At 34.2% G+C, this 23,121-nt stretch overlaps 2 protein-coding genes and 1 long non-coding RNA gene across 4 annotated transcripts in view; 1 reads left to right on the top strand and 2 right to left on the bottom strand.

The window, feature by feature from the left end:
• LOC145732692 (uncharacterized) overlaps nt 1-23,121 on the bottom strand; it is a 231,754-nt gene that overhangs the window by 191,806 nt on the left and 16,827 nt on the right. The window lies entirely within an intron of this gene.
• Nucleotides 1,360-11,109, bottom strand: LOC145732620 (dyslexia-associated protein KIAA0319-like protein). Of its 2 annotated transcripts, none has more exons than XM_081984987.1 (15): nt 10,907-11,109; nt 10,680-10,846; nt 9,437-9,676; nt 9,185-9,385; nt 8,965-9,131; nt 8,728-8,910; nt 8,459-8,672; nt 8,235-8,405; nt 8,002-8,178; nt 5,989-6,118; nt 5,463-5,695; nt 4,985-5,400; nt 2,302-2,553; nt 2,033-2,246; nt 1,360-1,984 (listed from the first exon to the last, which is right to left on the bottom strand). In XM_081984987.1, the coding sequence occupies exons 2-15, from the start codon at nt 10,825-10,827 to the stop codon at nt 1,830-1,832; spliced, it is 2,901 nt and encodes a 966-aa protein (XP_081841113.1). In that variant the 5' UTR covers nt 10,828-10,846; nt 10,907-11,109; the 3' UTR covers nt 1,360-1,829. The 2 variants fall into 2 exon arrangements, with proteins under 2 accessions (XP_081841113.1, XP_081841123.1); XM_081984997.1 differs by having other exon boundaries at nt 10,680-10,836.
• LOC145732722 (uncharacterized) lies at nt 11,669-13,052 on the top strand. The gene is made up of 4 exons (XR_014179046.1): nt 11,669-11,840; nt 12,275-12,351; nt 12,409-12,508; nt 12,865-13,052. It is a non-coding gene; the product is annotated as an uncharacterized LOC145732722 (long non-coding RNA).

Below are 23,121 nucleotides of genomic sequence, written 5' to 3'. Positions count from 1 at the left end.
TTACGACCCGAATTTGCCAAGTTGCAGCAGCAGTACTTACGGTAGGATCGGTAACACTTACGGGCGGATCAATATTATTGGTCACGGCATAGGACGAATCGAACGACATCTATCGTCATCTTGCGGCAGCATCAACAGCAACCACTACACGTTGGAGAGCTTGTACGGGACATCAGATAGAACTGGTAAGTTTACAATTTTTCCAATAGTCAAAATGGTGTTTGAGGTGAACAATTACAGGACGAATTAGCAAAGTTTCAATCCAATGGTTGCTGGCCAACAAATGGCTACCGCTGTGGATCGCCAACACAGAAACGGGCAAAGATTACAGGATAATTGATTTTTTGATCGCTCAAGGTTTGGAACAGATGGAAGAGGTGGAGGGAGAGAACGATCTGGACGCTGCAGGTCCATCGCGCGAAGGTGGACCTCCAGAACAACCTCCTCCATCTACTTCTAGCTAAACAGTATTTTCGATTTGTTTTCGAACTTTTTTCTTGTTGTTACTTCACTAGTTAGTACTTTATTGAAAACAAATCTAGTTAACTATTTAGGTTGTCTGCATGTAGAATTACATTACGAACAAATGTAGCTAATGGACCAGTTGATTTGTATAGGATTTTTCATGTGATATTATTATTTGGAACTTTTTATTAAAATTTAACAAATTGGCGACACATACACATACATATGTCGATTTCAGTGATAATATTAATTGATTTTACCGCAATGAAGTGGTAAAACATCATAAGGGTACAATAAAACAATTATTACCGCACCAGTGCGGTAAAATCTCTCATCACGCAACTCAAAGTTAAAGTTGAAAAATGACTAACTTCTATGTTGATCGTGGATAAAATATCGTACATTACTCGTGTGGTATGGCAAATTGTTGGACTCGGTCTACCACCTCGTCGTGGCAATATTTCCTACTTGTGACTATAAAAAACACATACCAGTAATGGAAATAACTATTACATCTCTTAGTTTTTTCAGTACTAAACGTATCAACAAGTTTAAAAAATAGTGGCATAATTCCACTTTAAAATCTCTTTCTCTAGAGTAGCTTTAAGGTTATGATAATATTGCAACAAACATGTGATTGTAGACTTATTTTTTTATTCCTTTTTATTGTCTTGTCTATTTAATATGAGCGTGACAAACTTAAAAAAGGGAATCCGTTCCCAAGTTACCCCACTTAGAGCTGTTACGTTTTTGGTACAGTTATTAGGATGTGATTGTAATATTTACACTGTTATTGCACTGGTGCATATTATTATTAGTATAAATAGTTTAAGGATATCGATCTGGAAGCTTACAGTTTCAATTAGGTTAATTTTTACGATCAGCCAAATATAATTATCTTTATGATGTTCGTTTGGGTTTTATTCAAATGAGCAAAAAAAAGAACATTTTTTACAGTTGTTATTGTTTACAGTACTTATAATAAAATGTAATTGATAGACAAAACTGACAGTAAAAGCTTAAAATAAATAAAATACCCTGGTAGAATTGAACTTATAAAACTTAAATTAGGAATGGTGTATAATTAGTTATTATACTAAGAACAGAATAGTCAACTGAACAATTTGTAGGAAAGTTAGACAGTTCCTACACTGTGACTAGAACAACTGGTAATCCACATTATAAGCATTCCAAAAGACATTCAAACAACTATTCTACTGGTAGAATAAAAAATTAGCACACTTTTAAAACGATCACACTACCATAGTGTTTTGGAATGTCTGCGTACCCAAATTTAGACAAATACTAGACAGTATCACAACTTTGTGCATACAAATTTAATAATACGTAAATAGTAAACAAAATTACGTTTTTACCCTTCTCCCGGCCTTACCAAACCCATTCCTGTTGGGTTTGTGGCCATTCCTCACGTCTGAAAATCTGGGCGGTTTCGAACGAGTCTCAAAAACCACGTCCGAGTCAGTGTCACTGTCGGATAGGTTTCCTTTCCTTGATGAAACTACAATAACCAGTAAAAACAACTCTTTACAAAGTAGTACAAACTTACAAGGTGGCAAATCATCAGTGTCTTCAATCAACTTGTAATTAGTTGGCTGGTTCAAGTCGTGTCGACTGTGGCACCACCTGTAGCAAATGTACACCAACGACCATGTGCACCCAAAGAAGGTAAGTACACCACACATCAAACCCAATACCACATAGAGGACGCTCCAACTGCAGTCAGAGTCTTCTTCAGCCTTCAAATACACCTTGAACATGTCCTAAAAGAATTAAGAGTATTAATTTCACGCAAAATTATAGTTCGATAAGGCTTACGTGCATCCAAAAAGCTTCGCATTCACATTCGCGTGTGACTTCATCGCAAACGCCGTGTCCAGAACAGTTGTTTTGACAAATGGCGGTCTGTAATTTGGCCACGGAAAAACCGAGCAAACGTGCGTCTACTTGTAATTTTTGGCGCAAATGTCCGACGACTTCATTAGCCGACACTGGAAGACCGTTGGCTCCTTCCAGGTAGAATGTGAGTTTCACTTTGCCTGATCCTGATTCCGGTCTGACGTTTCTAACCTATTAACCAGTATTATCATAAACCATTGAAACTAAGAAGCTAACACTTGTTAAAAGTGAAAGAACTTTCAGCTGTTTATTAATGATTAAACTAGTTAATTATAGTTATCGCTACTTTTGAATGACGATACAATGTGTTTCAGAAACAATAAATCCAAATGTGTATATTATAGAATTTTTGCTAATATTCTATGTTATACAGGGTGTCCCACGACGAAAGACATCGATTGATATTGGAAAAAGTATAAATAGGAAGGTTTTGAAAATTAGGCTGGATACTGATGTGGGCATGCCCAATCTATTTGATGTTTTTCCAAAAAAGTGACAGTTGCAACGCTCAACATATTTTTGTACTCTATCAAAACCGTATTTCATTTTGCAATGAAACTTTCGGTTATTGTAAATAAAGGAGCGTTTTATTAAACTGAGGGTGCGTAATGACTCATTTGTATACAGGGTCGTAAAAAAAAAATCATAAACTTGCCACTAAAAAAAATAAAAAATCTCAAATTTTTTAAATAGAAACCCACATTTTTTATGACGGAATCATTTTGAGCATTAAAAATTACTAAACGTTTCAATTTACTTGCCTATACCTAAATCCAACCCATTTCGTTTTATTTGAGAATAAACATTTTTTTATTAGGCTGCATGGTTGGGATTAGCCGGTACTCTAGTTGGTCATGCTTTTGACACACGGTGATATTGGAGACCTGCAGAGCATGTTAATAACACTAGTTTTGAGTGTTTTGACAACTGCAAATATGCCGTCGCGGTAACGTTATTCCAACCAAGATTACTTAAATCTGTTTATTATTTACGGAGAATGTGATAAAGTTGTGAGTAGAACATGTGAGGTATTTATTCTCGTTATTCAGAAAAACCCAAGCCATCACCAAAAGCTGTCAAGCAAATAATTGAAAATTTTAAGAATACGGGACAAAACCAATCCCTAACAATACAAATGTAGAAATTGCAATTTTGGGATATTTTGTTGCAAATCCAACTTCGTCAATAAGACAAGTTTCCGTAGAATCAGGCATATCCAAAAGTTCAATTCAGAGGATCCTGAAGAAACATAAATTTCACCATTTTTCATTTAAATTAGTGCAACACTTAAAAGAGGTTGCGCGGCAAATACCTCACATGTTCTACTCAAAACTTTATCACATTCTCCGTAAATAATAAACAGATTTAAGTAATCTTGGTTGGAATAACGTAACCGCTACGGCTATGGTATTTGCAGTTGTCAAAACACTCAAAACTAGTGTTATTAACATGCTCTGCAGGTCTCCAATATCACCGTGTGTCAAAAGCATGGCTAACTAGAGTACCAGCTAATCCCAACCATGCAGCCTAATAAAAAAAAATTTATTCTCAAATAAAACGAAATGGGTTGGATTTAGGTATAGGCAAGTAAATTGAAACGTATAGTAATTTTTAATGCTCAAAATGATTCCGTCATAAAAATTGTGGGTTTCTATTTAAAAAACTTGAGATTTTTCATTTTTTTTAGTGGCAAGTTTATGATTTTTTTTTGACGACCCTGTATACAAATGAGTCATTACGCAGCCTCAGTTTAATAAAACGATCCTTTATTTACAATAACCCAAAGTTTCATTGCAAAATGAATTAAGGTTTTGACAGAGTACAAAAATATGTTGAGCGTTGCAACTGTCACTTTTTTGGAAAAACATCAAATATTTCGAAAACGGCTAAAGATTGGCATTGTACACATAAGTTGGTCAGAATTTTGTGAGAAATCGAAATATGTAATAATATATAGGGTGTTCTATTTAAAATAAGAAAGTTGTGATCGACTTCCGGTATAAACGGAAGTGCAACCATCTTGAAAATATTTTAGTTAGATTGGGCATGCCCACATCAGTATCATGCCAAATTTTCAAAACTCTCCTATTTATACTTTTTCCAATATCAATCGATGTCTTTCGTCGTGGGACACCCTGTATATTACTTGTTTTAACTACTTTAAAACTTCGTCATTTGCAGCAATTGACATATTTTTCGGATAAATCGATATTTCTTAAGACATGGAACGTTAATTGGAACACCCAAAAACGTCCCGAGATATTGACCTAAACAACCTTTATGTTAAAACAATACCAAAAAGAATTATCGGTTAATTGGAGACTACTAGGCTACTTACGGGCGGGTACGCATTTTTTTCCTACCCTGTATAGTGGAGTTACAGTGCATTAAAGTCAAGGTTTTTCAGGTCCGCAAAAAGCCAATAAATCAAACTTAATGGCAATCTAAACCGCATCAAAATCCGTTCATTATACTGATTTCATATTCCATAATTTAAACTAGATTTAAAGCAACTTTCATATTCTCAATAATAAAAATTGTGTTGTTATCACCTGCCAACAATGTTGTGGTTTAACACAAAAAAAATTGTAAAAATACTCACCTTTAGTGTGGATCCCTCATTAACCAGCAAAGCTAATTTAGCTTTCAGGGTATTATATTGTGCTTCGGTCATAAATTGAGCGTCCACGTCCACAGTCAACTCAACTAGGAAGAACAGCATCGGATCGTTTTTAACCGTCACCGTCACGCTGTCCGTGTCCGACAAGCCTTGTTTGTCAAACACAGTCAAGTTGAAGATGTACGTGCCCACCGTGACGTCGGTCAGAATCAACACAGCCGATTGGTCCGTGTTCTCTACAATGTTGCCAACAGCCAGCGATTTTTCGTCCCTCGTCCATTGCCACTTGACGATTTCCCAGTCGTCTTTCGATTGCGACCCGTTAATAATCAAACCGTTGATGGGTAACTCCACTTCGACATCCTGGCCAGCATTTGCGGTAGGTTTCTGGTTCTTATCTTGTTTTGAAAAAAACTAGACTTTCACCATCTGATAAACATGCGAACTAAATTTCACTTACTCTGATTGACAATAACATAAACGACATCACTAGCTAAATTATTATTGTCATCAGTGACACTCAGTTTCAATGTGTACACTCCTTTAGTCAAGCCGGTGACGTTGGTTTTGCTTGAGTTGGCATTGGCAAAAACCACAGTAGAAGGACCTTCAATTTGTTCCCACTTGTAAGATACAATACCGTTATCGTCAGTGCTATTGCCTCCGTCTACCACAGCCCAAGTTTGAGGAAGGCTATGAAATAGAACGCGTCAAATATCTGTCAGTACAAAGAATGGACTGGAACAACCACAATATTTTCAAGTAACCCTAGAACTTTTCCAATTTTTTACTTTTTGAAGAATGTTTGCTATTTGAGGACTTTTAGTATTATACAAAGTTCCCCAAAAAATTTGTTAAAGTGAAAAAAAAATCGTCAAATGCCAACCTCTTTCAAAAATAAAAAGAGCCTAATTACGAAAATACTGTAGTCGTATCATTCCTTTTGCCAACGTCCTATGAAAAAAGTGTGTTTTTAAGATACTTACCTAATAGTCACATTTTCTCCAGCTTCAGCAACGGGAGGTTGGTTAGTTGGTGGTTTAACAAAGACATGCACCTGTGCAGTGCTTGATTGGTTGGCACTGTCGGTTACTTTCAGTGTAAAAGTATAAACTCCTGTAAGTAATAAAGTATCGCGTGAGCGTAATGTCAAACTACACCTCTCACATTAAACTCTCAACTTCAATTCTACGGAGTGATCTAAAAAGTGAAACATATGGAAAAAAACAGGAGCAACTTAACGCATTTCATTTTTTCAGAAAGTTCAAAATTTTTAAAATTATTTTCGTTATTGTCAAGATTCTTCAGACATGTAGCTCTCTTTCAATAGCATTTAGAGGTTTATACAACTTTAATGTGGCATAGACAATTTAAAACAGTTATTGGTGGGTTTAAGGCACTTGTGCCACCTTTTAGAAGGTTTTCAGTAGCATTTAAATATGCTGACACTTTCAAAATGGTTCTAGAGGGCTCTGGCAATTTAAAACAGTTATGGGAAAATTCAAGGCACGTGGAGGACTCTGGCATCTTTTAGAAGGTTCTCAGTAGCATTTAAAGGTCTCTGACTCGTTCAAAATGGTTCTAGAGGCCTCTGGCAATTTAAAACAGTTATTGGAAGGTTTAAGACACTAATAGAGGACTCTGACACCTTTTACAAGGTTTACAGTAGCCTTTAAAAGCCCTGACAGGCCTCTGGCAGTATAATACAGTTATGGGAAGTTTTAAGACACTTTTAGAGAAATCTGGCACTTTTTAGAAGATTCTCAGTAGCACTTAAAGGTCTCTGACCCCTTCAAAATAGTTCTAGAGGTCTCTGGCAATTTAAAACAGTTATTGGAAGGTTTAAGACACTAATAGAGGACTCTGACACCTTTTAGAAGGTTCTCAGTAGCATTTAAAAGCCCTGACAGGCCTCTGGAAGTATAATACAGTTACGGGAAGGTTTAAGACACTTTTTCAGGTTTAAGGCACAAAGCCCTGACAGGTCTCTGGAACTATAATACAGTTTTGGGAAGGTTTAAGACACTTTTAGAGAAATCTGGCACTTTTTAGAAGATTCTCAGTAGCACTTAAAGGTCTCTGACCCCTTCAAAATAGTTCTAGAGGCCTCTGGCAATTTAAAACAGTTATTGGAAGGTTTAAGACACTAATAGAGGACTCTGACACCTTTTAGAAGGTTCTCAGTAGCATTTAAAAGCCCTGACAGGCCTCTGGAAGTATAATACAGTTACGGGCAGGTTTAAGACACTTTTAGAGAAATCTGGCACTTTTTAGAAGATTCTCAGTAGCACTTAAAGGTCTCTGACCCCTTCAAAATAGTTCTAGAGGCCTCTGGCAATTTAAAACAGTTATTGGAAGGTTTAAGACACTAATAGAGGACTCTGACACCTTTTAGAAGGTTTACAGTAGCCTTTAAAAGCCCTGACAGGCCTCTGGAAGTATAATACAGTTACGGGAAGGTTTAAGACACTTTTTTAGGTTTAAAGCACAAAGCCCTGACAGGTCTCTGGAACTATAATACAGTTTTGGGAAGTTTTAAGACACTTTTAGAGAAATCTGGCACTTTTTAAAAGATTCTCAGTAGTACTTAAAGGTCTCTGACCCCTTCAAAATAGTTCTAGAGGCCTCTGGCAATTTAAAACAGTTATTGGAAGGTTTAATACACTAATAGAGGACTCTGACACCTTTTAGAAGGTTCTCAGTAGCATTTAAAAGCCCTGACAGGCCTCTGGAAGTATAATACAGTTACGGGAAGGTTTAAGACACTTTTTTAGGTTTAAGGCACAAAGCCCTGACAGGTCTCTGGAACTATAATACAGTTTTGGGAAGGTTTAAGACACTTTTAGAGACATCTGGCACTTTTTAGAAGATTGTCAGTAGCATTTAAAGTCTTTGACCTATGAATCAAACATATTTTAAAACTAAATAGTTTAGTCACAATCTCCCGTATCAAATAACGTGAATAACACTGTATACGTGTAAGAAAATGCACCACCTACCTTCTTGTAAATTGGACAATTGCAAATACGGTGTTCTAGTATTCTGCATGTCCACTGTTTTCTGCGCATCGTCCGCGGATTTCGTCCACTCCCACGTTGTAATGGAATGATCGTCGGTGCTCAAACTACCATTCAAAGTAATGTTGTTATGAGGCAGGTAAATAATTTTGTCTTCACCTGTTCATAAAATAAAATTTTTAATCACTGAGTGTAGTTTAATTAATGAAACTTACCAGCATTGGCTTCTGGGGGATAATCAGTCACGGCCAGTACCGTAATGTTAGCAGTACTAGTACTGGTAGCCTTATCGCTGTCTGTGACTGTTAACTTAAAAGTGTAATTTCCAGGTTTGGTCAGGTCGTTCAGTTGCAATGTGGGACTGTCCTTTAATTTGGGTTCATAACCTGGTCAATCTTGGCCATTAAAATCCCTTAACACACTAAGAAAGAAAAATTACCTAAAGGTCCTTGTTGCAATTCCCATTGCCAGGATATTATTCCATCATCGTCTGTGGAAGATGAAGCATCCAAAACTGCAGCTGAATTTGGTTGTTTAATAGTCTGATTGGCGGGTGTTATAACAATTGACGGTGGGGTATTTATACGAGCCTCAGGTAGTACAGTTACATTCACAAAAGTTTCTCCATAGGCAGTCGCAGAAGACGCACTGACCTGGTTTTAATCCAAAAGTAATTACACTCCAAACAAGTCTTGTATTACACAGTACCTTGAACTCGTAGGTACCCTCAGTGAGTTGTTCCAAATGAAACTCATTGTCGTTTTGATGTTTAACCGCGGTGCTGCCCTCTGGCTGTCTTAAAGAAACCCACTCATACTGGTACTTGTCAGTTGGGTCCTCGTCAGGCAGTGTATGTGCTACTAATGTCACTTCACTTACAGGCAGTTTAACCTACATAATCTTTCATTCTAAGACCATACCAACAGGAAAAAAACTTGATCTAACCTGTTTAGACTCTGCAATAACAGTCAAATGCTTTTTAGTGACAGGGACAGTTTTATTAGCCAAATCCAATATTTTCTCGCTAATTATGTCCGGCAAGGTTTTCAAATCTACAGGGGCACAAATTCCATCGTCCTGTCGTTCAAATTCGGGCTTACACTCGCAAATACCTACCGAAATACTCTCCTCATTGTACCGTCCGGTATAAACAGAAATAACAAACCGTTTTGCGAACGTTCACGTTGCTGCACGCAAATCTCATTCAATTGTTGACAAGAATTATCCACCCCAACTTCACAACTGGTATCATAAACGCCATCCTCAAACATTAAGTCGTTTTGCAGAATTTTGTAAGCGTCCTTAAAAGCAGAGCCGTCACTCAAAATATTATACAATTTCTGGTCCAACTGGGAATCTGAAAACTCTATAGTACCCTTTAAATTATGCTGTTAATTTGCAAGTGGTTGGTACACACCCTGTTGAGCTAAAACGTCTTCCCAAGACTCATCGTCAGTAGGTTTAACCAGAACCATATTGACATGGTCCATGGTTAGTGGATTCATATTCAAAATGGGCACGCACAATTCGTTGCTGTAACATTTCACATGGTAGCATTTGTCGTCTCGCATAAAGGCGACGTTGCAATTTGATTCCGCGCAACATTTTAGTACACATGGTTTCAGTTTTCTTACATCTTCAATTTCATCAAAGATGCCTGTAAAATTACAGTTTGAGTTTGCTAAGTCTTCTTGAGACTCTTAAATACTCTAACCTCAGTCTGGAGTCTATTTTAAGTTTTATTATTTTAAATTAAGTTCTGGAGTCTAGAGTATTTACACTAATTCATTCTTATGTCGATTTATTTTGGTTTGAAATGGGTGACAAATTATCCATAGATAATGTCTGCAAATCAGTACTTTTCGAGATAGGTCCAGAGTTTTAGTCTATAATAACTACATGACAAACAGCAGTTTAATTGACTTGATTGTTTTTTTTCTCCAAAAATGGTGCACTCTAACAAGAAAAGTCAAAAAAGCTATTTTTTTCCAAATTTATCAGGGATTATGAGAAGAATTTTTATTTTCAGGTGGAACAAGGGCCTAAGCATTTTTTAATAACTAGATTGGTATTGCTGGGATGCCATTGGACAGAAAGAGATGCTGCTACTATAAAATATTGTTTAAAGTTGTTTCCTTTCTTTGACAGGTGGCAGCAACTATTTTTAATAATTCTTCATCTCTCAAGTACAACATGCATAATATAACAATTTCAGATTTCCTTTGAACTTCCCTAATGTTTACATTCATTCCTTAATTAGAATTAATCATAAATATAAAAAGCAATTCAGTACCAAGGAAATTCAAGTCCTAAAACCACCAAATGAATAATAAATAATGCAAGGAATAATGCTTTGCCTATCTATTTAAAATTGTCTTGTGTGGCTTATACCTTACACTATAATATAATTATTACTTTTCAAAGACTTAACATTACTATAAATGGAAAACAGTAATATTAAGCAATATGTAGAGATTATTCTAGATTACAAATAGGTATTACAATACTGCATGAATATGATATGTATTATGAAAAGGTCAAGAATGATGAAAATAATACATTTGAAATTAGAAGTCCTTTTTACACTTTCAAGTTAGCATAGTTTTATTCAACATCAAAATCACAGGACAAACTGTAATTAAACCGTAAAAAGTACTTACCAGCAGTAATATTGCCTCTTGGTATGTATCCCTTAAACTCTTTTTGGTACAGTCGAGGACATTGAGCTTTAAGCGAATTGGATGGATACCCCTCAGATTGATTAATCAACACTGTTATCAAAAGGGCGACCAGACTCAAGCAAGCCATTTTCAAGTTCTAGAACAAACTTTTCCCAAAGATAACAGAGAAATTGTACATTTTACTATCAAGCATAGAGTTTACATACCTTCACCAGCAAAGAAAATACGCCTCTGGTAATGTTATCATCATAAAATGGTCTAAAAGCGATTGTACGATCTAGCGTGGGTGCTTGCGGTATGTAATTATGCTTGTTGACAATCTATTATTAATGCCTGGATATTTTATAATTTATTTAAAGTATTGTGGCAATTTGCATATTGCATATGAAAACCTGGCATAAACTTCTAAAATGACACTAAAAAGACATTATCTGTTTTACGTTTTACTATCACATTTGACAGAATGGGTTAAGTATTTGAATGTTTGGTTGCATACAAACACCAAAAATATTATCTTTGTTGATCAATCTACTGTTCAATTTTGCAAATATTTATATCGTAGATCTGTGCAGTTATAAAACCGTGTCAACCGGCTAATCCGAATTTTATAATCTTGATGCTGGTATTGCTGGCCTACAGTTTTTTGTTAAACAGTATGAATATGAACTCAATATATTTTCGACAACTCTTAATTTATGGTTAATCACTGAACTAAACACATTTTAATTTTGTAATTTTTATTATAAATAGGACTTCTTGGCGGTTGTGTTCTGATTGAGCCAATCTTTAACAAATGTACATTTGAATAATCTTGTAGTTTTGCGAAAATATTATCCTAGAATTTTAAACTACCCGCACTATTTTCACCGGAAATCGTAGTGGGCGGTGAATTGGCGCTAGTTGCCATGCTCCCATTGTTTCAAGAAGCTTCAACTTTGAACTCCACCCTCAACTCGGTCATTTTGCCAGCGGCCGTTCGGTAGAGTATACCATACCGATGGGAGCGACCTTAGCTGACAAAATGGATTTTCTTTTACTTTCAATGATGTCTGAAGACAAAGTTTGGGAAAATGGATAGTTCGGACAACGTTTTCCTCCACAACCACCAATTTTCACTCAAAATGAGCCAGTACTAGTTAGGTAAGTTTGCCTTACCGGCCATTTTGTTTTTCAGGATTCCGATAATTGCTATTTTGCTTTCGAATAGTGGGTCCATTTGTAAAGGTCCCTGTGTTTATAACATAACATTATTTTATTATGTAGCACAGACGAATTTCAGGCAATCAGTTGCCAAAATATTGATTTTCTTATGCCTCCTAAAAACGGATGGTCTGGGTCCCATGGCGGCCATTTTGTGATGGTTTACGCCTTTTTTGTTGTTAATGTTTCCGCCATTTTGAATCACTCAAATTAACTACAATTAATTTTGGCTTTACTTTGTTTAAAAGGGTGTGGTCATCCTAGCATCCATTTTGGTTATATTTTAGTTTTTTTGAACATAAATTTGGAATTGAAACTCCCAAAAATAGGTACCTAAATAATTATTGAATTAAAAACTTACATTTCTGTTCCAGGTTTGAAGAGATGACATACCTACTTTCCAACTTCCTTAAGGACCCCTGTGATGTGTGGATTAATTATTTTATGACAGGTGAGAATCATAATCAAGTTTGTCAATTTTCATTTTTTTAACTGTTTTATTGTGCAGAAAGGGAGCTGAGTGAGGAGTGAGGAAGGATGAAAACCAATCTGACTTGTACCCTGCAACCTTCCCTGAGGACTTTGATACTACAACAGTTGAAAATCAGGTAACATACTTTTGAATTTGGTTTCTTTTGTTGTAAGTGAAAGGAAAACTATAGTCTATCCGGCGAACCTACGGAGTAATAAAAGCGAAAATTAGGAGGGGTTGACCCGCCCCGTCCATTAGTATTGGTCTATATCCGGTCCGTTTTACAATATAATATCTTCTTCTCTCTCTAATATAAGGACTTCTCGGGTCTCATGTCTCGATTCACTTTTACGTACCTGTTTTACAGTGTAATGCGGGTCGACCAAAGTTGCCGCCCATCGAATTTTATTACTCCGTAGGCTCGCCGGATAGACTATAGTCACACAGTCTCCTGGTTTCATAATTCTTGTTTGACTATTTTTAAAAATTCAGGTGGTGGTGGACTACCTATCTGAAGCTTCTGGTCACATGGTTAGGATGGAGGTGTTCAGCATGGATCTGGAGTCTAGCAAGAAACTACGAATTTATTCCTATAGGTGGGTAGGGTTCTTTTTACTTATCATTTTAGCCTAGTTACCTAGATAAGTTTAAATTATGTTTGAACATACCTTACAAAGTTTTACCTGGTGTACTTTCTTTCCTTGTGTTGATGTTTCTCTATGTCAATATATTTTGGTTAGGTTAGGTTAGGTTACTAATGCTATTTAATATTTCTGCAGTGAAATATTGATTGATTTTAAAAAGTACAATAGAGGAGTTTTGTCTGTAAGCTTTTAAACCTTTATTAATCTCTTAAAATTGAATTCAGGTTTTACTATTGATGGAAAATCATAAAAAAAATGGTTTCGGTTTGTCTATTACCTGTAAGTATGTTCAAGCAAAGCAAGAGTCTCAAGAGGACCAGTTTTTGTTTTTATTATCAATATTTCTAACCTTGATAGAAGTTTGTTTGGGAAATCAAGATAATATGCTTACTTTACAAAAAAAAATCAAATTTTTATTAATAAAATCTGGTGGTAAATATAAAATAAAAATCCCCTTCTGTTTAGTTAGTAATTGTATTTTTAAGGTTACTGTTTTTGTCTCTTTATTAACTCCACCATTAGACAGTTGGCCCAGTTGATTTTCTGAAATGACTTCAGAATCAAATGGGTCGACTTTCTAAAGTAACTTTTCGGATTAGCAAAACTGTATTAATTTCTCATGCATTATTTTTGTAAGCTTCACAATCAAAAAAACATAATTTAAAGCTGTGATGTTCACTCAAGTACAGAATTGTGAAGCTTATTTTTAATATCCCCTTATTTGTGATTATTATGCCGTTTGTTTTCCCTGGTATTTTTTCCCATTTATACCAAAACAAGTAGCATCAGTTTAAGTCATTGTAAAGTTTAATCTTTGTTTAAATATTTAATTTTTAACTGTCAATTGCAAGTTTTTAAAGTTAAACCTTACATTGACATTAAACTGAATCCCAAACTGGACAAGATGCCCGCAAAAATGGTTCAAAGCCACCTCAAGGATATTTTGCTGTATTATGGTTTGTACACCTTAAGAAGATGCCCGCCATTAATTTTGAAGATAAGCAGGATGCCATCCATAGAAGCCAGGCTAATGAGATTTTAATTGAAATAAATGCTTATTATAAAAAATTAAGTAGTTTAATTTCTATACCTTATAACTCACAGTTTCAGGAGATAGGTACATAAAAATAATAGGTACCTACATAAATAATTCTTAAATTAGCTTGCATGTCATTAGTCATGTGTTACCATAATGAAGTTACTTTGGATTTAAGCCCAATTTTTGCGACGTAACTGGTTTTACAAACTAGGAATCAACGTACTTTTGCGACGAACGCTGACGTCATGTTGTCACATTTTTCAACCCGGTTTGAGGAAAGCTAAACAACTCGGAAGCTGTGTTCATAAAGACTCATTTCAGATTGTTTTTTCCTTAGTTTTCAGTTTATAGGTGAACCAGCTAGTAGGGCTAGGACGGTAATCCGTCGCCAAAATACGGTTTTTACCTCCAATATATCTCAAAATGGCGCAAGATATTGGTGAGCTCATAAACATCACTAATTTACGAAAACTTGAATACTGAAGATATATTTTTCGAGGAGGAAACTATTCGCTGTTACAACTCGTCCTTGCTAGGGCGGTGGACGCCCATAGCCAGAGGGCGCCAGCACTTACATTACATACATTAAAAAAAAATTATCAACATTTACTACTTAATTTCCTAAGGAATAGCTATTTATGTAGTAAGCGTGCAAACATTAACAATTTAGTGTTTGCTAAAATTATAAGAACAAATAACAAACATCTGATCAGCATCGCCTTCTAGTGACTAAAGTTAAAAAGTAACCAACTGATATCAATTTCTTATAAGTTACCGTCAATTCAAGAACACTTCCTTTTTTTAACAGAACGCTTTATAGCTTTTTCTATGCCTGTAAATCAAACCCCAAGTATTTCTGTTTACGGAGAGAGGGCGCTGTATGTTTCAAATTAGAGTTTTTCTGTAAAATAAAGGATCTTATTAATTATGAAAATCCAATTGGATGTTATGATTTCTGGCAGAATCTTTAAAAAATAGGGAGTTTTATTGAAAGAACGAATATTTTATCTAAGATGTCTTTATGAAGCACCCTGTATATCCAAAAGTAATTTTAAACTATATGTATCTCAATATTCCCTAAGATTTTATTTGTGTTTCACGAAACAAATGAGAATGAACAACTTTACGTTATCGTTGACTCACCCTGTATTGTATTCTTGTATTTTTTTAATCAATTTATGTATTCCAACTATTAAAACCGCTCGTAGTCAAAATGTTGATCTTATTATCCTCGTTTGATTAACCTCAGTGATCTTGCCGAAAACTCTCACTTTCCACGTAAACTACTCAATTACCTTTGGTTTTTTTGGGTTTTTCCGATTTAGAAAATAATTTATAATCAACAGCTTAATCATGTAATTTGTGCGATTTACCGTAAAGGTAAATAAGACTGCAAACAGGCCGCTATAATCAGTAATCCTCACGAGTGACATAATTTTTGCGTAAAACAAACTGGCATAAATCAGATATCTGGGATACCCCCTAAGCCCTATTATCTGGTAGAACCATCTGTCTGGACAGGCAACGGCAATTTGGGCGGCATTACAATAATTAGTTTTTGCTTTTAATTATTTCACTCGTTTGTCAATTGCCTTGTCAGATCTGCAGCTAATTCCGTTCGTATTTGATTCGTTGATGAAGTGGTATTAACTTGCCGAGATATATCGTTTAGCATATGGAGCAGATTACCTGTACGCATTAATATCATTTTCTTGTTTGATTTACTGTAATCGTGTATGTATTTTGGTTTATATGGTGTCATTTTCACCAAAAAAAAATTACTTAATTTAACCTTACTGCTTTATTTAAATAATTTACTTATAGCAAATATTTGGTCACATAAAAAAGTGTCAAAAAATTTATGTCCAGAAGAATGTGACTTAAAAAACTCAATATTGCCGGTTATCTATCAAATAACTCTTAGACAATTTTACAGTACAGTGTGTTAAAATTATTCAATTAGTCTTTAAATTACGTCAGATACAGGGTTGGATATACCTAATTGTTTTGATTCCAACGGTATAATAACTTTGGTTGGTTGATGATATTGTTTGGCTTCTACAGGGCTTCAAACTTGACTAATAAAAAATTAGCCAATTTTTACTTATTTCTACATAACTCTGATAAATTTTAAGCAAAAAATAGGACCACAAACGCATCATTTTGAAAATATATGCCAAAGTTTAATTTTTTTCCAGTTTTTTTTCCTATATAGTTCTACAGTTCTTGAGATATTGAGCTTAGGTTTCTCGGCCAATACCAGCAACAACCGACAATAGAATGAGTTCACATCTGTCAAGGTGTTATGACTGTGATGATGATGAACTTAAGTTTAGATTCCTTAGAACTAGTGATGGGTAAATTACCAGTAAAGTAAATATTTTACTATACCAGGAAAGTTTCACCGGTAAATTTCTAGTAAATTACTGGTAAATTACAAAACCTATGTCTCTGGTAGTTCAAATTTTGAAACCGCTTTTCTTCCTGACTGAACCTAATTTTGTAGTGTTTTTTCAGATTAATGGATAGGAAATTTAATGAGGATTCAACCTCCCTGAACTCCCAAAATTAAGCAAGTTACAGGGTTGTCAAATTTGAAACCACAATTTTGATTTGAAAATGGGTTACATCAACCAATTTTTGCTAAATAACTCAGAAACGGTGAAAGATACGAAAAATTTGAAAGAGAGCAAAAATGTTCGTACAGAACTGCTAAACTCATCTCTGGAAGTTTCACAGTCCGTCAGTACCGCTGACAGACATACAGGGGATGCAAGAAAAATATAGTGATTCAGATTTCTTGGCCACCTTATACGCAATTTTTAAGATAATTTTTTTTGCTTTATACCTTTGAAAAGAGGAGCTCAAGACGGTTAATTTGAGTGGTTGAACTCCCAAAAATAAACGAGTTACAGGGTGGTCAAATTTGAAATCACAATTTTAACTGAATTGAAAATTTGTTGCATCAAACCGGTTTTTGCTAAATAACTCAGAAACTGTGAGAGTTACAAAAAATTTGAAAGAGAGCAAAAATGTTTGTAAAGAACTACACTAAACTTATCTTTGCTAGTTTTAAAGTCCGTCAGTGCCGCTACTATTCAGGGGATGCAAGAAAAGTGTAGTGATTCAGATCTTTTGGTCACCCTGTACGCAATTTTTAAGATAATTTGTTTTGCTTTATACCTGAAAAGAGGAGCTCAAGACGGTTAATTTGAGTAGTTCAACCTCCCTGAACTCCAAAAAATAAACGAGTTACAGGGTGGTCACATTTGAAACCACAATTTTAACTGATTTGAAAATTTGTTGCATCAAACCAGTTTTTGCTAAATAACTCAGAAACGGTGAAAGTTGCGAAATATTTGAATGAGAGCAAAAAGGTTCGTAAAGAACTGCTAAACTCCTATCTGGGACCTAATTCTTGAAAGCAGGGAACGGAAATCTCAGGAGAAGTGTTGATAGAATGTGACAGAAGAAGCTGACAATAACGGGTTACTGTCACATTCTACAGGTCTTTCTCCTGATAACTCCCTTCCCTCGTTTCAAGAATACACACCCTGGAAGTTTCACAGTCTGTCAGTGCCCGCTACTATACAGGGCGTCCATAAAAATTGTAATGATTCAGACTTTTCAACTTCATGACAGTTATGACAGAAAAATGATATCTTTCAAGCAAATTTTAATTGAACCCATAAGTTTACTGGTAAGATTGGTAAATTTGCCTGTAACACTTAAGGTACGCGTCCACTAATCGGTATAGGCACGGACGGTACGCATCGCACGAATCGCATTTCCAATCAACTACATAGAATCAAATACGACTGCGTTCACCTATCGTCATCGCACTTCGGCATTTCTGATCGGGATTCCAAAGACGAAATCAAAATCCGATCCCGACGATGCGTACCGTCCGTTCCGATACCGATTAGTGGACGCGTACCTTAAATTTTACTTTACCTTACCAGTAAATAACCGATCACGGTACATTTACAACGTACATCGTGAGGCATGTTAGCTGATGTTATTTTTATTTACAGGGCGTTTTTCTTTGGCCCTGTTTATTTTTACCCCTCCGAACTTTTTTGTGGTACCCCACAGATAATCTTTTTTCCAAAATCCGAATTTCCTGTTTAATGTTGAAACTTTTTTGCCTCTCGCATGTTTTCGTATCTGTTACAATTTATGAGTTATTTGTATAAAAAATGAAACTTTGACACCCTGTATCTTCAAAATAATGCCTTGCGGTTGTTGGATCAAGTAAATAAAACTGATTTTTGCTTGAAAAAACGAGTGTTTTAATGGAATTTTCCGTTGTAAATGGTTTTTACCCCAAGCGAAAATGAATTGTATTTACTTTGATTGAAAAAAAAAATTGTTTAAAAAAAGTTGAAGACTTTTTCTGTTTCTCTCTGTAGTAACAATTTTTTCAACAAGATTTTTCAAATTTCTGTAACAAAAACACAACTTTCAACGATTTGTGTTTGGGGGTAAAAATATTAGTTTACAGCCACCCTGTATAATTTAGAATCAATTTCGTCCCATAATAATAATGTGCTAGGTTTTATTAAACTGTAACTAAAATGTTTTCTTTCTACGAAACAAGATAACCGAATAATAAAAATTTTATTGATGCAGTGCATTTAAAATAACAAAGTTGCTGCTATTTTGTTTACGTGGCAATAATAAAACCATTTTAGATTGATAGAGCGTTGCTCATTAGCTAAACACGCAAATTTTCAGAATTATCGTACCTCCCCATAAAAGTGATAGGTACCATCCATTGTTGGACACCAGGTATAACACTATTAAAATAGCATCAGACACTGTCAACTTTTTAGCTTCATTCAGTTTAGCTTACAAGCGGTCAAAAATGACAAATTTTACGATTAGAGAAAGGACATATAGGACTAAAATACTTCTTTAACAAAGGTCCAAAAGGACAGTAAATATTTTTTACTGCACAACCAAAATACAGTATTATACTAGTTTTCAATTGTGTTTTATTGCTTTCCTTTGTATGAGCCGCACCCTTAAAGCCTCTTAGGTAGGGGGCCATAAATTTACTGATTGCTTTCGAAAACAGAGTATGATACAGGGTGATTTTTTACTGTAAAACTCGAAATGTTAGCTCAAAAATGATGATTTGTTTATAAAGTGGTAATTTCTTTGTATTACAGATTTGGTTTATAGAAGTGAAGTGGATGAGTTTGCAACGCATCTAAAACTTTGTGGGGTTTTTATGGGACATCCTGTATCAGTTATTCAGTCACTGTTAATAAACCTTGGCACCCAAAAAGCAGCACTTTTTTCTACCATTTATGGATTTATGAGTTTACGCTTTATTTTTCTGAAAGTGAATTTTATGACCTTTCTTCCACGCGTCTTTCTAAAATGCGTGACTGGTCTTTTTGTCATACTTTGTAAACATGCGCTACATTGTCACAACAATGTGTTTACTCTAATTGTGTCGTAAATAAAGCACGATTAGTTGCGCTTTTACGATGAGATTATGGTATGAAATTAAGACTGCGTTCCCAGAAGTTGAAAGAAATGAGCTATTCGAAATACAGTAAGTCAGAATTTTTAGGCTGTAATATGACACGCTTTTGAAGGAAGCCTTTATTATTAATAATTCGTAACTTGACACAACCAACTTCATAAAAATAAACACATTTCCTTTTACAAAACATTTTTTCACGACTTATACGGCCCTAAAACGTCCATATATTTCAAATTTAATTACTAAATTAGTTTCTAAAATAGTTATTGACTATTTTATTACTCGAGCGGCTTATTTTTTAAGCAATAACCTTGCTCTTAGGGATGGCGTTTCAATAAACAGCTTAACACCTAAATCCTAGTTAGAATCATAATCTGGTTGGTGTTTAAAACTTCAAAAAACACATGGCCTGGATAAAGTGTTTTTATCGGTCTGAAGTGGTCTGCTAAGAAATGTGTCACTAACTTATCGCCTAGGATTTATGTTTTTTTTTTGCATTTTATCTTTGTCCTGGTGCTTCGGAATCATCGGGGTGGGAATTAATTTTTTTTTACCCCTCTTATCTGCGGTCGAAACGACGATGGATATGTGTAACTTTAAATGTCGATAATGTCTTAAGTTGTCACGTTGTTTTTGTTAATTTATGTTGTCTAAAGCCCGGTTGTCTAATAAGTGGCTTAAGATAAGTTGAATTTTTTCGTATTTAGCCTACTGTTGTGGAAAAGTATTAAAATTAAATGTGATTTATTTAGAGATATAATCTATACGTCAATTTGACCGAGAAAGCTCTTTAATGTGTTTTACTCACACTTTTTATTTGTTAGGACGATAACCACATATTCGTTAATTTTTAGCATCAGGATCTTTAATATAAATTATTTTCAAAAAATAACTAAAAATCTTCTTTTCATCTAGACTAGACAGAGCTGTGGCAATTACTGGAAAAAGTAATTGAATTATAATTACCTACACTAAAATTGGTGAGTGTAATTTTCAATTATCCATTGCAGATAATTTTAAAAGATAATAAGAAAAAACCCTATAAGTGACCGTTTTCAGTTTTTTGTTATCTTAAATGAGAGCTGAGATATCGCAAATAGTCCAATATGTTTCTCTGTATAACGGAAACAAAATTAAGACAAACCAATTCTGATTGGACCAGAACTCAAAGATCGAGCTTTTATTCCATTTATTATCATTTCATTCCATCTATCATCATCTATTTCTGTACCAGTAAAACTAGCAAAAAATCGGTATTCTGTACGTTTGATGTCACGAGAAATATTTGACATTTGACAACGTCGTTTCCGATCAGTTTGTGAGTGCAAAAGTGACAATACACCCATAAAGATTTAATGACATAGACGTTTAGGAAAAAAGAAAATATTCAATATAACCTTCTTCTCTTCAATAGTTTATTCTCTTCTCTTATTTTCTAAATATTCAGGAATATTAAATATCCTGATCTTCAAGATTAACTAAATATTCTGTTTTTGCTGAACTTGATTCACTAGATAAGACTTGAAAACATATCAGAACTTTTACAGTATACCAAGTGTTGCAAGATGGAAGGTCTATTCTGTATAACGTTCAGAATTAGGGATTTCTAGTTTTTACGCCACTTAATTTTTGATGTAAAAAATGTCTAAAACGTAAATAAATAATTGACAGATTTAAGTGACAATTTTGTCACTAAAAGCAGCTTTTAACCGTCACTAATTTTGTGAAAACAAATTATACCAGAAAAAAATACAAGACTTGACCTGCTTTTTTTACTGAATCATAAAAACTACCAAAAAACTGAACACAAATAACTGTTCAATAATTCGATCTTTACAAGTGCTGTAAAGGCTTGAAGCCTAGTTTTTTAAAAAGAATACCCAATTTCAGTAACATTCACCCTTTAAATTAAATGAGAAAATCCATAAAAATACACTCTATGACTGTAACCTACTTCTTAGAATACCGTAAAGGGTTGCTTTTTACGGATTTTTTTGCGAACGGGTTGCAAAAAAAAGGGTAATAAATCCATAAAATAACAGGTTTTTTACCGTTTAAAAAGCACAGTAAAAAGGGTTAAGTTGTAAAGGGTTAAATGTTTTGACTTTTTAAATTTATTTAGGTTTTTATGATATTTTACTGTAAATTTAGTCGATAAAACTGCAGTTATGTTAAAAAACGTCTAAATTTTATTGTATAAGGTTGGTAGTTAATAAATTAGGAAACATGAATTTGGCAACGTTGCAAATAATATTCTTAATAAATTAGAACTAAATGTCAGTTAGGAAACGTTTACAAAATTTGATAATCAATTCGGAAAATGAATAGTTTGCAAAAATTGCAAAAATTTGGTAATAAATTAGAAAAAATTGTCAGTTTGGCTACATAGTAAGAACTTGGTACTAAATTTAGAAAAATGTCAATTGTACAACTTGCAAAGATTTAGTCGTAAATTACGAAATTTGGTGAGAGATTAAGAAATTGTCAGTTTGTCAACATCGTAAAAATTAGGAAAAATTATCAATCAACATTGATAAATGATCAAATTGGTAACATTTTAAAAATTTGGTACTAAATTAGAAAAAATGTCAGTTAGACAATGTTAAAAAAATATGATACTAAATTCGAAAAATGGCCAGTATGATAACATCACAGAAATTTAGTCATAAATAGAGAAAACAACATTACAGAAAATTGGTAATAAATTAGAAAAGTTGTTAGATTGGCAACATAACTAAAGGTACTAAATTTGGAAAAATGTCAGTTGGACAACGTTGCAGAAATTTGGCACTACATTAGGAGAAATGATCAATTTGCCAACGTTACAAAACATTGGTAGAAAATTAGCAAATTGGTCAGCAAATCAGTCAAAATTTGATACCAAAGTCGAAAAATGGCCAGTTTAGTAACAACGAAAAAATGTGGTAATAAATTAGAAAAATTGTCAATTTGACAACTTCCAAAAATTTCATACAAAATAGAGAAAAAGTCAGTTTGACAACTGGTACTAACCTAAAAATTGTCAGATTTGCAATATGTATTTCAAAAATGTCGTACTAAAGTAGGAAAATAATCAATTTTTATTAATTTTTGTACTAAATTATAAAAATTGTCAATTTTATTTTTAAAGTTTGCCTCTTGAAGATTGAATATCTGAATGACTTTCTTGTCCAATTATTAAGAGTCTCAACTAAAATCGCTGTAAAACAGGAAATGTCGAATTAACATTTAAATTATGAACAAAAATTGAAGCACAAAACTTATACCCTTAAAAATGACACCATTAGAATTCATTTAAAACATCCTGTTGCATAAGGAATCTGAAAATTGAGCAAATAATTCGGTTCAATTTGTTAGGCAATCCATCAGATATCCTATACGTTTCGGTTAATTGGACTGACAGGAAACGGCTACTTAAAATTGTTTGCACGTGCAGCACCACCCATTTAGCAACGTTTCTTTTTCTATAACTAATATGATTATTAATTACCTCATTAAAAGCGATTTAGTAATATGACACATATTTTGTATATATTGCTGTAATTGTTTATTTTTTCATTACGTCAAGA

The sequence above is a fragment of the Ips typographus genome, linkage group LG1, assembly GCF_016097725.1.
Source record: "Ips typographus isolate SLU linkage group LG1, UJ_Ityp_2.0, whole genome shotgun sequence".
In the NCBI taxonomy this organism is placed as follows: domain Eukaryota; kingdom Metazoa; phylum Arthropoda; class Insecta; order Coleoptera; family Curculionidae; genus Ips; species Ips typographus.
The sequence above is the reverse complement of the archived record's forward strand: the minus strand, read 5'-3'. Positions and strand labels throughout refer to the sequence as shown.